General features: G+C 44.6%; 1 protein-coding gene across 1 annotated transcript in view; it reads right to left on the reverse strand.

Moving 5' to 3' along the window:
• Positions 1-249: 249 nt before the first annotated feature.
• The window catches only part of ETV5 (ETS variant transcription factor 5), a 58,128-nt gene continuing 43,371 nt past the window's right edge, over positions 250-15,006 (reverse strand). The window contains exons 10-13 of the mRNA XM_082693789.1: positions 11,235-11,303; positions 10,906-11,075; positions 6,418-6,519; positions 250-2,830 (exon numbers count right to left, since the gene is read on the reverse strand). Coding sequence (XP_082549915.1) covers positions 2,609-2,830; positions 6,418-6,519; positions 10,906-11,075; positions 11,235-11,303 — 563 coding nt within the window. The 3' untranslated portion in view covers positions 250-2,608. The remainder of the gene's footprint in view (positions 2,831-6,417; positions 6,520-10,905; positions 11,076-11,234; positions 11,304-15,006) is intronic.

Below are 15,006 nucleotides of genomic sequence, written 5' to 3' on the forward strand. Positions count from 1 at the left end.
GCTTCAGATCCCAATTTTTCGCCAGAGTTTGAGAGGTGAGGCCAAAGAGCATGGGGCACTTCTATTTCCAGCTTCTTTTAATTAGTCTCAACTCCAGTCCACTGGTAAGGTTAAATAATATTTCAGGTTAATTAAGGTTAAGGGAGAGGGAGATCAGAGAGAATGAGAGAGAGAGAAAGCCAGGTGGCTTCTGCTTGCTTTCCAGTGAGACCACGGAGGGCAAGAAAGAGGCAGGTTTCAGGCACTTGGTAAACTGAAAGCAAACTTCTTTATTGTACACAGTACAGAATATAACGCAGCTTGGCAGGATTGCATACGGCCCTGCGCGGGGGAAAGTATTTCAAATCAACTGGCAGGTTAAAGCCTTTCTGCACTGTAGACTTTCCACACTCTGGAAAAGAAGCAAAAATAAAACAAAACAAAAGAAATAAAAAAAAACCAAAACCATCCGGGAGGTGCATGAGTCCAATGGGAATGCAATGGTGATACGCCATCCTGTGTCCCGTGACAGCACAGGCCCGGTAGTTACAGCGTGGGGTGGGGGGCGGGGAGGAGAGCTCAGGCTACAGAAGGTTAGTTTCGTACTTGCTAAGACAGCGTAAATCCATCAAGAAAAGAAAACCCAAACCAGGAGAAGGAAGAAAAAAAACAAATCCTATACAGCATTTACAACAAATAAATCTCTAGCCAGCTGGGGGTGAAGTATGCATCTATATATAGACTATGTGTAGGTTAGAGAGCTATAAATATGGTTGGGGAAGAGTCCTTTGATTAGAGTACAATGCTAATTAAGGCCCAAGCTAGAGGTTCAATACCTTGGCGGGCTAATTAGCTTCCATTAGGGGGAAACCTCATGTGTTCATAGCTGTAAAACGCGCCCCTTCTCCCTAGTGAACCTCTTTGCAAACGTGCTGCTGCTGATCAGAAGGGGGACTAGTGAAGACGGGTGCGCACCCTGTTCAGAGGCAACAACGGAAAGCATGTTTCTTCCCCTCACTGGGTCAGCACTGTCTGGTGCAGGTGCAGACCAGGGGTCATTATCAACGTGCTAAGTGCCGCGGGGGGCGGGAGGGGGAGCAAGGGATCCTATCAGCGGAGCAGGCAGCAAGGCACTACCACTTACTTCCTAAGAACTTCTCCTCTACTCTGAGGCCGACTTGCACATTGCTTTAGCTGGGTGGTGGAAAACTTTTCCAGTATCATACAGCATCTGGAGTAAAACTTTTTTTTTTTTTTTTTTTTTTTTTTTTGATAAGGTGGAGGGAAACTAAACTGCTAGCACTGTTTTACCTGTCAGTGTCACACGTACATCTCAAACCCTGTTGAATCCTATGCAGGGTTTAAAGTCCAAGAATTAAAGAAAAAAAAAAAAGAAAACGAACTGATGAAATGGAAATTGTCATCGGTCATGCCTGGGGAGACAGCAGACAGCCCCAGGGTTCCCACCGGGTGGCCAGGTGTCAAATGGACATGACGCGTATTATGTACATATGCTTTCCAGAGAGGGCTTGTTAGAGGACACGGGGAACTATACACATGGAATCTAAGCGGTGTGTCCAGGCTGCCCTGCACACCTCAAAAATGTACAACTCAGGTGCAAATGTTCCGTCAGGCTGTCTGGTGCAGAAAGCACAAAGCAGGCAATAGAGTGGGCTTGTGCGTGGCTAAGGGGGCGCCCCCAGCAAAGCCCCTTTCAAGCTGCAGCGTCTTCATCAGTCGGCACTGCCGTTCTAAGGACGCAGTGCACAGTTACCAAAAGGTTTGTTTTTTTTTTTTTGCTTTAAATACCAAAACTACAAAAATCAGTTTATAAACTGTTTTCCCAAAACAACCACCAAAACAAAACGATCCCCCGAATCGAAGCAAAACAAAATACTGTCAAAAGTGTAAGTCACCCTTCTACAATGAAAGCCGTCCACACACAGCCGTGTGACTGGGAAGAGAAAGGGGGCTTGTTCTACGTGGTGACCACATGGCTAGAAGGTTCCCAAGAGTAGCGACGGTTTATTATTTGAGAACCACGGAGTGGGTAACAGCTGTTCTGACTTTCACCCCCTTCTTTCTAGACCCAGGGGGAAACATTTCAGCTTGAGCTTGAAGAGCTCTCCGAATTTTAAGATCTACTTTTAACCCTTCACGGGCTGAGCTGCCCCAGCTTCTTCGCCGAACGTTCTATAGGTTTGTCATTTCTTTGTCAATAAATTGTGCAAATCAGAGCCCTTCGATGTAAAGGCAATTAGTAGTCCATGACCAATGCAGATTGTCACACACTCTGTCCCGGTTTGTGGGCACTAACCTGAACAAGGTATTGCTTTGCAGATATTGTCCGTGGGAAGGAGGCTTCTTTGCAATCTCTTCCCAGAAACCTTGTCAGGATCAGAGCTGAGGCACCAGCCTTTTGGTGGTTTTTCGGTCCCTTCCCTGTTCCCACTCCCCAGCCCAGGTATCTGTCGTTAAGGGTGCCAATCCAGAGACAGCTTGGGTTCTCCAGATAATACTCAAAGGGCAAGCTTTAGGAACAGCCAAAAACACACACAAAACCACTGCCCTCGTTTGCCTGAATGGGAACTGCTAGCTCTAGGGTTCGGCCGCTCAGCCACTCAGAAACTTAGTAAGCAAAGCCCTCGGCATAGGGGAGGCTGCCGCAGCGATCCATGTCCAGGAGGTAAGCTGGGTTGTCTTCAAAGTGGGTCAGCGGCAGGGTATCTTCCTCGTTGAGGTGACACTCAGACTCTGCTTTCAGGAACGGACGCTGGTTGTCGGGGAAGGCCATGGAGAAAAGGGCATCTGGGTCACAGACAAATTTGTAGACATATCGCTCCCCGGCCACCTGAGAGAGAAAGCACACCTTCTCAGACCCAGCTGGAACAGGGCACGGGGTCGCAGGGGTGGGGGGAGGAAACCAGGGAAGGGAAGGATGGTGAGGTATTCATATGTCAACAAGTTCTCAAGGAGCCGGGGACCAAAGGATGCGCGTTAGTAGCTGATGGCCCAGACCATTCCGATTTATTTGGAGAAATCTGGGAGACCTCTCATGTGCCAAGTGTTTTGTTGACACCAGTGCTCAGCAGCGGTGTCATCTGACTGACTGAAAGACACCCCAATTTCAAATTCACACTGGATAGGCTCACCTTTTGTTTGTTTGTTTATGTTCTTTTAGAGGCAAATTCTCACTGTGTTATATTCACAGGTGAGAAAGAAAGGTTATACTGAGGCCGGTGCTTGGTGTTACAAGGAAGATTGAAAAGTGAAAAGCAGAAGTCAGGCCATGTTTTCAGTTACCTCCAAAGTCCACAGTCTTCACGGTACAGCTTCGTTATTTCAAAAGGCTAGGAATTTGATCATTAAAGCCTATGCGGAAGTTTGAATGTGTTCCAAAGCCAAACAGAACTGCTTTTTGGCTTACCAATGATTTAAAATTTTGCATTCCACAGTTCTGCTACATCGAAGAACTGCTAACTACCTTTTTATGAATTTTATGCATTATCTTATTATTAGAACCAAAGGTCTTGATTCAAAGGCCTCACAATGTAGCTGATGAGCCATCCAGGTCCATGGGATCAGCCATTCTCTGCTGGCTGGTTAGCATCAGTGCAAGAGGAACTCCACCATTGAAAATCAAGCCTGATAATGTGCTTGGCTTGGGTAATGCAAAGGGGCAAGGGAAGGCCGCTGAAATTACTGATAAAATGAACATGTTTAAGCTCAAAAATTCAAAAGGTCGAGTTTTACCCTGCCCTTCGGTCATTATGTTGTGATTCTAGAATCTCTTTTCAATTGCGGAAATATGGCTTTGCTTCCAAATCTTGGGTTTAAAAACATCTGTTGCTATGGTGGCAGCTTAGAGAGGGAACGGTAGAATTCTCCTAATAGGTCCGAAAGCTTATTTTATGGTGACATGTCTGTCTAGTCACCAGAACACGGTTGTCTGCACCAATGTTCTTTGGAACTCAAGCACTAGGAATTAGGGGCTGTGTGAGCAAAACTGAACAAGTAGCATCATCACCAAAACAAGATGTAAGTGTAGCAGATATACCCAAACAACCCTATTTAGTTACAGGCTTAATGCTAAATCTCTTGATGGCCCACCCCGAAAGCCAGTACATATATGCAGCAGAGTGAGGCAGAAGGGCAGAGTGGAAATAATACGAGATCAGGAGCCAGGAGTGGATAGCTTCCCATCCTCGTTCAGTCACTAATGAGTCTTAACCTCTGTGCACCTCAATTTTCCCTTTCAAAAGCTGAGAGTATGGGACTCCAGGCTTTCTATATCTCTCCCCATGCGGGCATCCTATCATTCACCCTTAATTAGTTTTCTTTCACTCATGGGTCATGTCATAAATATAACAACAATTCCTTACATGGCATAGCACAGTATTACCTCTGGGACATTTTCACATATATTACCCTGTGAAATTACAGTAGGGTTTTTTTTTTTTAATTGTTTTGTTTTGTTTTTTGGGGAAGAGAAGTTTTGGCAGGTCAATCTAAAGCATCCAACTAATAAATGAGAGTGTTAGGATTGGAAGCCATCCAAGCCTCATTCTTGTGCCTCCCAGCACTCTGCCTGTTTCGTCCTCAGAAATGAAGTTCTCTTCCACTTCCTGAAACAACTGAGGACCTGGTCCCAGGGAAAACTAATTGTTGGTAGTTCAAGTTATTGTGTCTTGGTCACATTCCCTCAGATTGGATCTGGAGTTGGGAATAGCAAAGGAATAATAACTCTTCTTCCTGAATTTTAGGATTCCACCTGATAGTATTAACATTAAAAGGGGTGTGTGTGTGTGTGTGTGTGTGTGAGAGAGAGAGAGAGAGAGAGAGAGAGAGAAAGGTTTGGGGGAAAATGGAAAGTGATTGCGAATGGGTTTGGGGTTTCTTTCTGGGGCGATAAAATCTTCTAAAATTGATTGTGGTGATGGTTGCACAACTCTGTGAATATATTTTAAAAACCACTGAATTGTATGCTTTACAGAAAGGGGAAGTCAAGAGACTGCCCATTTAGATTGTCTATCAGCTCTGTGCCAAGCACTATAGTCGAACCCTCAGCGCTGCCCCAGAGGAGCTCACAGTACAGTACAGAGAGAAGGACTGTGATGGAGAGGTGCACGGGGGCTACTGGGGGCAAGAAAGGAGACCCAGCCTTAGGACTTCAGATTCTTGGGAGTGATGAGGTGATGATCGGCTGGCCAGGTAATGAAGGCATTAGGAATGTTCTAGTTTTTAAATAGAATGACAGTTTAATAGGTCCCCCCCCCCCCCCACTTTCTGATATGCCTAATGACTTCCATGCATGTGGTGTATATTCTTTGGTAAACAAATTCTACATGAATTAAGAGAAGATGGCCATACTAGTGAAAGCAGTGAAGCATGGGTGAGGAAACGAGTTGTTGATGGTACCCAGACCAGCAATAGCCTTAGAGTCTGTATGAAACACTACAAAGTCTATAAGACTTTACCTTTATCTTCACCTTTCTTCTCTATCGAGAGGCCCATGGCAAACTCTTTAATACTTTTGAAGGTGGTGAGAGGAAACTGGGGTCCCATTACCACCTGCCTATGAAAGAGGTAAGCCTGGCTTCAGCACAGACAGGTTTTCAGCAGCCATGGCCGCACACTTCTGCCACTGCATCTTACTGGCTACCCACCACAGACAGCCTAAATGTGTAAATGTTAGAATCTGGGTAAGAGCGTGGCATAAAATACGGTGGCTAAGAAAGATGAACCAGTGATTAATCATTCCCATCTTCTGCCTATCCAAGTAATTTTCAGATCGTGGTCCCATTCCACCCAGCCAATGAGGATTTTTGTACCGGCTTCCTCAAAATATGCCTTAGCCTTCATTCTGCAAAGAGTGACCTGGTACTAGTTGATTCTGCTGCCATTCTATAAACCTTGTGGGGTTTTTTTTTTGTAGTTGTTATTTTTTACATTTGAGTTCCAGTTTTTTCTATAAGTTCTGAAAGAGAAATAGGATTTCCTTACTCCTCTAACACTATTGAAGAGTATGAAACCAAGAGATTTAGAGGTCTGGGTATTTTGACAACGAAAGACTTCAGCTCAGCTCTTATGGGAGTGGAGGCCTTCAATCTGACTCCTCCATGTACTCCTTTATGTAACTGTTGGACTATGTTTCTGGACATTTTGGTAATTAGAGGCAGGTTAAGTAAAGCCAGGGGGCCTAATTTTCCTATAGTGTGTTCCATGTGTAGCCTCTGGTGTTTGCGTCCCCAAGAGCATTAGAAATACTCTTTATATCTCATTTCACTCTTAAGTTTTTTCTCCCAAGTTTTTTCCTACCACAGAATCGCTTACGAGGCTAACATTTTCTCCCAGCCATTACACACAGTTGTATTACAGAAGCCCTTGACATGTTTGAAAGTGGTCAGAGTGGTCTAGGTGCCTCTCGTAACTGCTCACCTTCTGCATGATGCCCTTTTCGTAGTAATAGCGTAGAGAACGGCTGAGCTTGTCATAGTTCATGGCTGGCCGGTTCTTTTGGATACCCCAGCGCCGAGCAACCTAAAGAGACAGGGAAGTAGAGAGCAATGGAAACTCGTTCCTTGGGCCTAGTGGTATTCTCCCAATCCTGGGAGCGCCAGTTCTGAGACTTGACTGCTTTGGCCAATGGTCCGCTTCCCTGACCTGGAAGCAAAAATACTTAATTCCCTCAAGACCCAATATTCAACAAAGGTGATGAGTCAGTCACAACTGCTAAGAGAGGTGAGATCCAGAGGTGGAAGGATCCTAGCACTTTAAGATTACAGAGGGCTTGGCTAATGGCCCAGAGGAAGCAGGCTCTCTACTGTTTCTCCACATATGAATTATTGACCAATACCCATAGACCATTAACATGTTGCCATTAAGTGCTATGGTTTCTGTAGCAGTCAATAAGGAATAATTAGAATGGTCATTCCTGAAACATTAGAAACACACTAGTGAGTTGCTAATGGGCCAGCAGAGCAAAAGTTCAATTCTAATAAGATTGGCGAGGGGCTGGGAGCTGTTTACTTACTGCAGCTCATGGAGTAAGGGGGAACCAGATCATTCCAGCCCACTGCCATCCAATCCCCTGCTCCCAGCAGACTTGCAGAATGGACATTAAAACATGCAGCACCATTATCCACTTAATGAAAAATTAACAGGGCTTCCCAAACAGTTCTGAAGTACATTATATCCAACCCAGTCCACCTGAGGTGCAGTGATGGGGAGATGTAATTGGGGTTTTAGGCAAAGATGCCTTATAGCAAGAAAATTTCCTAGTAGAGTTTACTCAATTGTCAGGACAGCCAAGCAATTCCTGCTCTCAAGAATCCCAATGTCCAAATCCTACTTGTAAGGATGACCGTCCATATAGAAGAGTAACTCTAGAAATGGGAGTCTCCTCAGAGGTCTTTAAATGTATGGAAACCAGGGGTCATGTTTTGAATATTTGAGGTCACTTTTGGAAACTTAAGAAAAAAACAAAAACAAAATAACTATATTCCTTTGATCTTTAAAAAAACAGATGTTACACATGGAGTGGGAAGCAGGGAGACTGCAAATGGGAAAGTGGATAAAAAAAAAAGCATTTCACTTAAAGCATCTGGGCAGAATGAAAGCAACATCTTCTGAAATCAGGATTCTAAAATGACCTTTAAAAATGCCAGAAATGATCTGATAAGCAAGGAAGAATGCGTCTGTCCTAATTACATTAGAATAATTCAATAGCCATGATTCTGATTCCTCTCTGCCTTGCAACAGACCGTGTGAAAGTGAAGTTTCCATTCGTTTGCTTTGGGCCCCTATGGCACGCACGATGTCCCTGGCTCTCCTTCTTTCTCCATACTCTACCCATCCAAGTCTCTCTTTGAAATAGCCAAAAAGGCACAGTTCACCAAAACTCCATCCCTTGGCTACAGAAGATAAACATTTTCAACCAAAAGAAATAGCAGTGCAAGAGAGACCTACTCAACCAATACACAACCTTCTACCCTGTTCAAAAGCAATGACTACGAAACTGACTTTGAACTGCTGTGAGCCCACTAGTTGCCGGGAACCCAAAAGGAAGCCCAGTCTCATCGTCTTCCTGTATTCAGTGGTGGAAATCAATTATGGAAGATTCTTCAGCTCCAGCCCTGACCTCTCTCTGCTGTCACTTGCATATGCAGTGGCTTCCTGGAGCGCGGTTCTGCATCCGCACCGACTTCCAAGCAGCTCTGGTAGCCATAGTTACTGACTCATCCTCTTGGGCCAGGGCCCTGTGATTCAGGAGCCCTCCCCAGGGCTGCTCCTTCTACAGTAATGCATGATGAAGCACAACGGCAAGCTGCTGGAAATGAAGGCTGCCCCATTTCTGGGGGGAGGGGAGCAGGCAAGAGCTTGTTAGCAGCTCTTTCTGTCATTTTCCCATTCATTACTTTGATCACACACATCTTGAGGATAGAGGCCGAAAGAGTTAAAAAAACCCCTCACATTTCTCTTCCTCCCTCTTCAAGAGACAGCAAGCCACAGCACGGGGAGCAGCTCTTTCTCGAAGCCCATCCTTTTAAACCTCCCCATGGCATCAGTTATCTGCCACATGTTCAACAAACAACCCTACCCCCCAAAATATTCATTAATGCAGATTCACAGTTAAAATGGCTCCAGATTAAAGCCGAGTCAGTCATAATTGAGAGGGTGCTAAGCTGGATGACTATCAAAAGACATTTGATTAGGGGGCCTGCCAAAACGCAGCTCTAAAACCACAATTTCCATGCACAGTGTAATGGATATTATGGATAATTACCCAGAGTGCACTACTCAGCCACACAGCTGCCTACAATTACGTCCCAAACAGCTTCCTCCTCCGCTTCACCCTTCAAGCTCCCCCCATGACAACGTCTTCCAGCTTTCTCGAGGAGTTGGTATCTTCCCGGCTTTAACAAAGAGTGGGGATGGTGAAGTTAACACAACCGGGAGGGAAAGAGCTCAGCCAACGCTGCCCGCTGCGTGTCCTGAGGCCAGAGTGTGCACGCGGAATAGAAGTGGTTCTGGAACGTCAGAGAGCGGATCACTCAGAGCTCGTGGAGCACCAGGGGATTTCAGGGTGGGGTGGAAAGAAGGATTCCTGCAGAAACGAAGCCGTCCTGTTGGCTGAGGGAGGCGCAAAGCCACAAGAGGCCTCTCGTGTGACTTGGCTACTTGGCTTTATGAGCATTTTGGACTAATGTTAGTTTCTCTAAGAAGTATGAAAGCAGGAACCTTTTACCATCAGTTCATCATTGTCTTTCCAGCTGGTAGGAAAGCCAAAGATTCAATAAGGCTTTATAGAGGATCATAGCCAGGTTCACCTACAACAGCACAGCCCGTGGTCAGGCCCAAGGCAGTGGCAATAAAGGAATAAAAGCTCCTGTTTGTGAAATGAGATAAATCAATAAGGACGGCCCCTGTGACAGACACAGACTTGCTTGCAGTAAGCCTCGGTGAGTCCAGGCAACATGCTTTCTTCAAGCATCTGGTCAACCAGTCCAGGTTAGGAGGAAGAGCCTGTAGGGCGGATGGCTCTTGGGCATGCCTCCATTTTCCACCTGACTTGCTCCAGGAAAACCTTCGAGAAACACAGGAGTACCAAACTCCGGCTTTGAAGGGAGACTCAGTCTTAACGGAAATGGGTGACGATGGGAGATGGCCTCATACTTTCATTTTTATGAAAGACGCAAGACAGGGAACGCCACAGATCCTTCTTCTATAACTGCCTTTAGTGAAGCCTTCCTTACCGTCCTAGTAGCCGGGATTCTTGAGACATTTCCAATCCACATAGTCTCCTTTTCTCATCTTAACTTTCAGAACATTTTCTTCTTCCAAACCAAGTGCCAAGTGGCTATTTCCTGCTGTTGACCCCCAGGCCAACTGATCCGTTTGGTGTGCTGAGGTGAGCCCTGGAGTTAATCCAACAACATCTAAAACTGCCATTCTTGCTCAAATGCCTGCTAAGAGGACTGTTGCCATTTCATTTACATCCAACCCAAAGACAGCTTTTGCTTTGCTGGTTTAACGTATAATGCCTAAGTATAAGCTACCAGAAGAAGCCTATATCAGATATTCAGGACAGTTTTTTCCCCCCTCATTTATAATTTCTCTAGAGTCTAAATCAAATAGAAATTTAAAATCAACCCCTTTGGAATATGCCAAACTGAGAACATGATTTAATTTACTTCCCTATGTGATATTCAGGAAAGGGGTTCTGTAGATTTTCCCCATTGAAGAAATGATACTGATGCTGTCTATAGGCCTTTCTGTCAATAGTTCTGGGCACACAAATAGTAATAGTGTTTCTTTTTCTATTAGGATAATGAAGGTTTGGGCTACCTCTCAACTATTGTGATGCCACATAATACACTTAAGAAAAATCTAAGCCCATAAGAATGACTCATTTCTGATCATTTTATTTCTCTAGGGTAGAGTCATTTGAAATATACAATCTGTTGTATTGTAATTGCATCTGATATTAACACAAAGTCATAAAATATGTTAACGTAACCTTAAATATAGCCTGTAACAAATGAGGACCCACACCAATACAAGTTGGTATCACCAACATATTGGTATCACCGAAACAGCACTTGAAAAAGACTTTTCGATATGGAAAACAGATGCTCTCTGGATGCAAGTCTTCGTGGCCGCACTCTTCCGATTTTACAGACATATTACTAATACTTCTTGTGTTTTCTACAGTGGAGAACTTTGCCTGTCCCTGAATTGTAACTTGTCCTAGTAACAGGAAGAGAACTGCCAAATCCACTGGCCGGGTCAGAATCTGAATGAGAAAAGCATCCTTAACACAGCAAGAAGCTTCCACTGAGAACTGAACAAGAGCAGACATCATCATCATCATTGTTGTCATCATCAACCAATCAAACATCACCCAAGCCCGGCACTAGTGCTTACCTCCTCAGGTTCTATCAGCTTAAACTCCATGCCACGGCCCGTCCAGGCAATGAAGTGGGCATTGGCCGGGTCATCAAGCAGGGTAACCAGGAACTGCCACAGCTGAAGAGAACCTCGCCTCTGGTAAGGGGGCCCCTCCCGATACATGGTGGGCTCTTGTTTGACTTTGCCTATTTGGGATGAGGATATACATGCAATAGTTTAGTCTTAGGTTTCTTGGACAATTTGGGCATGAAGGATTTGTGAATGCCAACCTGGCGTTCACAAGATTGAGGGGCTCTGATATCGCTGACATTCTGGCTTAGCAACAAACTGGAGGAGCTACTTACCTTCCAGTCTCTCAGGAACAACACAAGTGTCGTCAAAGTACAACCGGGGATCTTTTTCATATGAAAAACCTGAAAAAAATTTAAAAAGAATGAACATGTTGCTTAACAAATTCTATCTGTATCCTACTTAAACTCTGGTTTTAAGGACTAAAATGGAATTCTGCTATTTCGGGTCCTAATCCCTACTAATTGCCATATGTTTGCCAGACTCAATCTGACAGGGCTTCAGAAGGACTTAGGCATTGGTGTTCTGATGCCTCAGTCAGAGAAGCATCGATTCCTCCTACTCGAGCTAAGACTTCAGAGAAGTGCTGAGTCACCAGTAAGCTCCTTCACATCTTGTTATAAGGTCTGTACAGGTCAGTGTTGCCGTGACCGAGCTTTTATATCTGAAAAGACAACTCATCTATTTCAGTGGGCCTACCTGGGAGGATTTGGTTGATCTGTACATAGTCTTAGCATTTTCCTTTTAGCAAATATTAATTTCAACCTTTCCCAGGACTTGTCGAGGCTGCCCATGTACCTCATTCAATTATGAAAGAGCTTGGAGGGTGGACAACGATGCCAAAATGAGTAAAGACTTGGGCCTGTGGAGGATTGTGACCAGCAATAAATTTAAAAGCAAGCTGGAAGTATTATCACCAGACATAATGGAAGAAATCTGAAGAGACTTCCTAGCAATAAAAACTTGCTCATCGTAGAGTTAACAAACCAGAGGTCAAAAAAGGGGAACTGATGGGCTCAACACGTGTAAGTGTAAATGAAATGAAGGGAGGGCAAAAAGTGAAAGAGGTCAAGGAGAGGGAAGGATGGCCAGCAGTCTCAATCCAGAATGTGTGCCTTCTGTGCTGACCACCCAGTCACGTCACCAGGCACCCTGACGAGATCAGCGGTTCAAATCAAAGTCAGTTAATAGGCTTGATGGGACCACATCCCTCCCTGTGGCCAAGCCTGTTTCTCAGGGGTGAGCATGCCAGCCCTGCTCCCTTCCAGCACACTCCTCAGCAGAGAGTCCTGGCAGCTCCCGTGAACTCAGCCATGTGCCCTGCTCTGTCCAGCTGGGTGGGCAGTACAGAGGGGTGTGCGTGTGTCGGGTGTGTGCATGGCAGGTGTGTGGTGGGGAGATGCCACGAACCTGCGCTGCGGTGAATGACTAGCATGAGATTTTGAGAAGGATTTGCTAGGACTTGAAAAGTTCACGGGTAAAGACGCCAGGAAATAATCTGTTCTTTCTTCACAATCGGCCAAGATCAAGTTCTTCTTGGCAGGACCAGTGGTGCTGTGTTTAAAAGGCCTGGGAGTGGGAAAGCACTGCCCGCCTTGGAAGAGACTGAGATTATCTTAGGGTGTGTGCTATTCATTTTTATTTTCTCAGCCCGAAGCACTATTTCTTGGTTTGCCGCACGATATCAAAGGAAGTCTATTTTACTGACATTTATTTATTAGTATATTTTATTGACATTTATTATTTAATCCAATAAATATTTATGCCAGGCACTGTGCTAGAAGAGGGTGGGTAACAAGAAGAACAGAGACTTGGTGCTTGCTCTCATGCAGCTTGTATCCCCAAAACATGAGACTATTGGGAAAGAAAAGTGAGACTTGGGGTAGTGGGGAGCATTATAGAGTGTGGGCCATGGAGCCGGACTGACGGACCTGGATTCACTGTGTGACCTCTCTGCGCTCCAGCTTCCTCATTTGCAGACAGGGGAAGATGTTAATTGTATGAGAATTGGCTGTGTGAGAATATGGGTTATTAACATATACTCTGTTACGTTGATCTGTTTATCTTTATACCTCGGTGTCAAGAGTAGTGCCTGGCACATAAGTGTACAATAAATGATAGTTAAAAAGACTAAGATAGTAACCGTACATTGTGATGAGTACTATTAAGAAATTAACAGTAGAAGGGCCTGAGTGGCTCAGTCGGTTAAGTGTCCGACTCTTCATTTCGGCTCAGGTCATGATCTCAGGGTTGTGAAACTGGGTCTGAAGATTCTCTGTCTCCCTCACCCACTCCCCAAAAAAGAAATTAACTGGATAATGTGAGAACTTTATCTCATATAGTCTCTGTCATGGGTTCTAAATTCCTTGAGGATAAAGAACATGTCCTGAATATCTTTGTAATATCACATCGCCTTGTACATAATAAATGCTCAACAAATATTTGAATAAATATGAAAGAATCTCCATTAAAAAAAGATTTAAGAACACAACACTTGCTTTTAAGTCAGGGTTTCAGTGAATCCTATGATAAATTTATTTTCCAATCTGGTACCAGGAAACTGACTTTTATGACAAACTGTTACACTTTCTATTATCAATAAGTATTACATAATCCCTCCTCATGTTTCTTCCTTCTCCCTCCCTTTCTTTCTTTCCTTCTTTCTGCCTTCTTTCCTTCCTTTCTATTTCTCTCTCCCTCCTTTCTTTCTATTTTTCCATTTCTTTTCTTTCTTTCCTTTCTCTCTCTCTTTCTGCCATGGCTACCAGGAAGCTATAAATTTCCTGACTTCCTCTGGATTCTGATACTCCAGTGATGTTTTAATGGCCTTATTATAAAGCCATTATAAGGAAACTCTTCGAAATTTACACATCTGTCAAACTTGTATTATCTGTAAGGATAATACATTCACTGTATACAGGGGAAAAAAAGGTAAACCTAAATGAAATTCTAGGTTTGGCTTTCAAACCAATCAGATGAGGGCCTGCCGTGAGTGTCATTTCAGTGTATCTGCGGTTTCTAGTCACTGCCCCACGAGGTCTTTAAACATCTGCAAGATGTTGTTGGCTTATGTGAAATTAAGTCAGTTGAATTTGCCCCAGCAGTTACAGCAGTTGTGGCCACAACCATCCCACCACTCAAAGGTGGCAGGAAGGAAGAACCTATTTGAGGAGCCCAGTGGAAATGAAAGATTCACCCGCTGTGCAGAGATTCCAGGTGAACGAATGCTAAGGCAGGATGGCTATCTTAGTAATCACAGATGCCAATCAGAAACACTTGTTTCACTAACTGGCATCCGTGGTCAAGCCTCTAGAAGAAGGAAGGAGAAGCCACATCACAGTAATTTAGAGCAATTAAGAATGCAGGTCTCTTTGAAACTAGTTTCTCTGCTGCGTGGGGGGTCAGGGAGAGGAATGGAAGAGAGCAGGGGGAAAACACACAAACTCGCCAGATATTCTGTGTGTAGTAAGCAGCCCAATGCTTTACTAAAAATATTTCCTTTAAGAGCATGCTCCTTCCTAAATGTTGTAATTATGCAAAATGTTTTCCTCCCTCTCTTCCCCTACCCCCTCCCAGTTTGCCTGCTGCAGACATCAATTGCTGCCGCAGAAACATTCAGGAACCTGGAAGAGAGCCTCGCACAGCTGTGCTGATCGATCGCAGTCAGAGGTCCAGTAGACAGCCCTTCTTTCCCAGGGCTGGACACGCACTCCGAATATTTTCGGACACTATTCTTGGGCACCCAGTGCAACTCCACATGAGAGAGACTCTCATCTCTCTCCAGGTCAGTGGGAAGCAGCTCCCCATAGAGAGCATGCTTGTGAACCAATCATGACACAAATGAGCAGGTGCTTCCTAGTACTGTCCCATTAGCTTTTCAGTCCTCCTTGGATACACATTGGAATCACCTGGGGACCTTTAAAAAGAACCAATGCCTAAGACCCACCCCAGAATTTCTGATTTACTTGTTCTGGGTGAAGCCCAGACACCAAAAGTTTTGAAAGCTCCCAGCTGATTCTAATGTGCAGCCAGAGCTGCAACTCCCAG

The sequence above is a fragment of the Mustela nivalis genome, assembly GCF_964662115.1.
Source record: "Mustela nivalis genome assembly, chromosome: 1".
NCBI lineage: Eukaryota > Metazoa > Chordata > Mammalia > Carnivora > Mustelidae > Mustela > Mustela nivalis.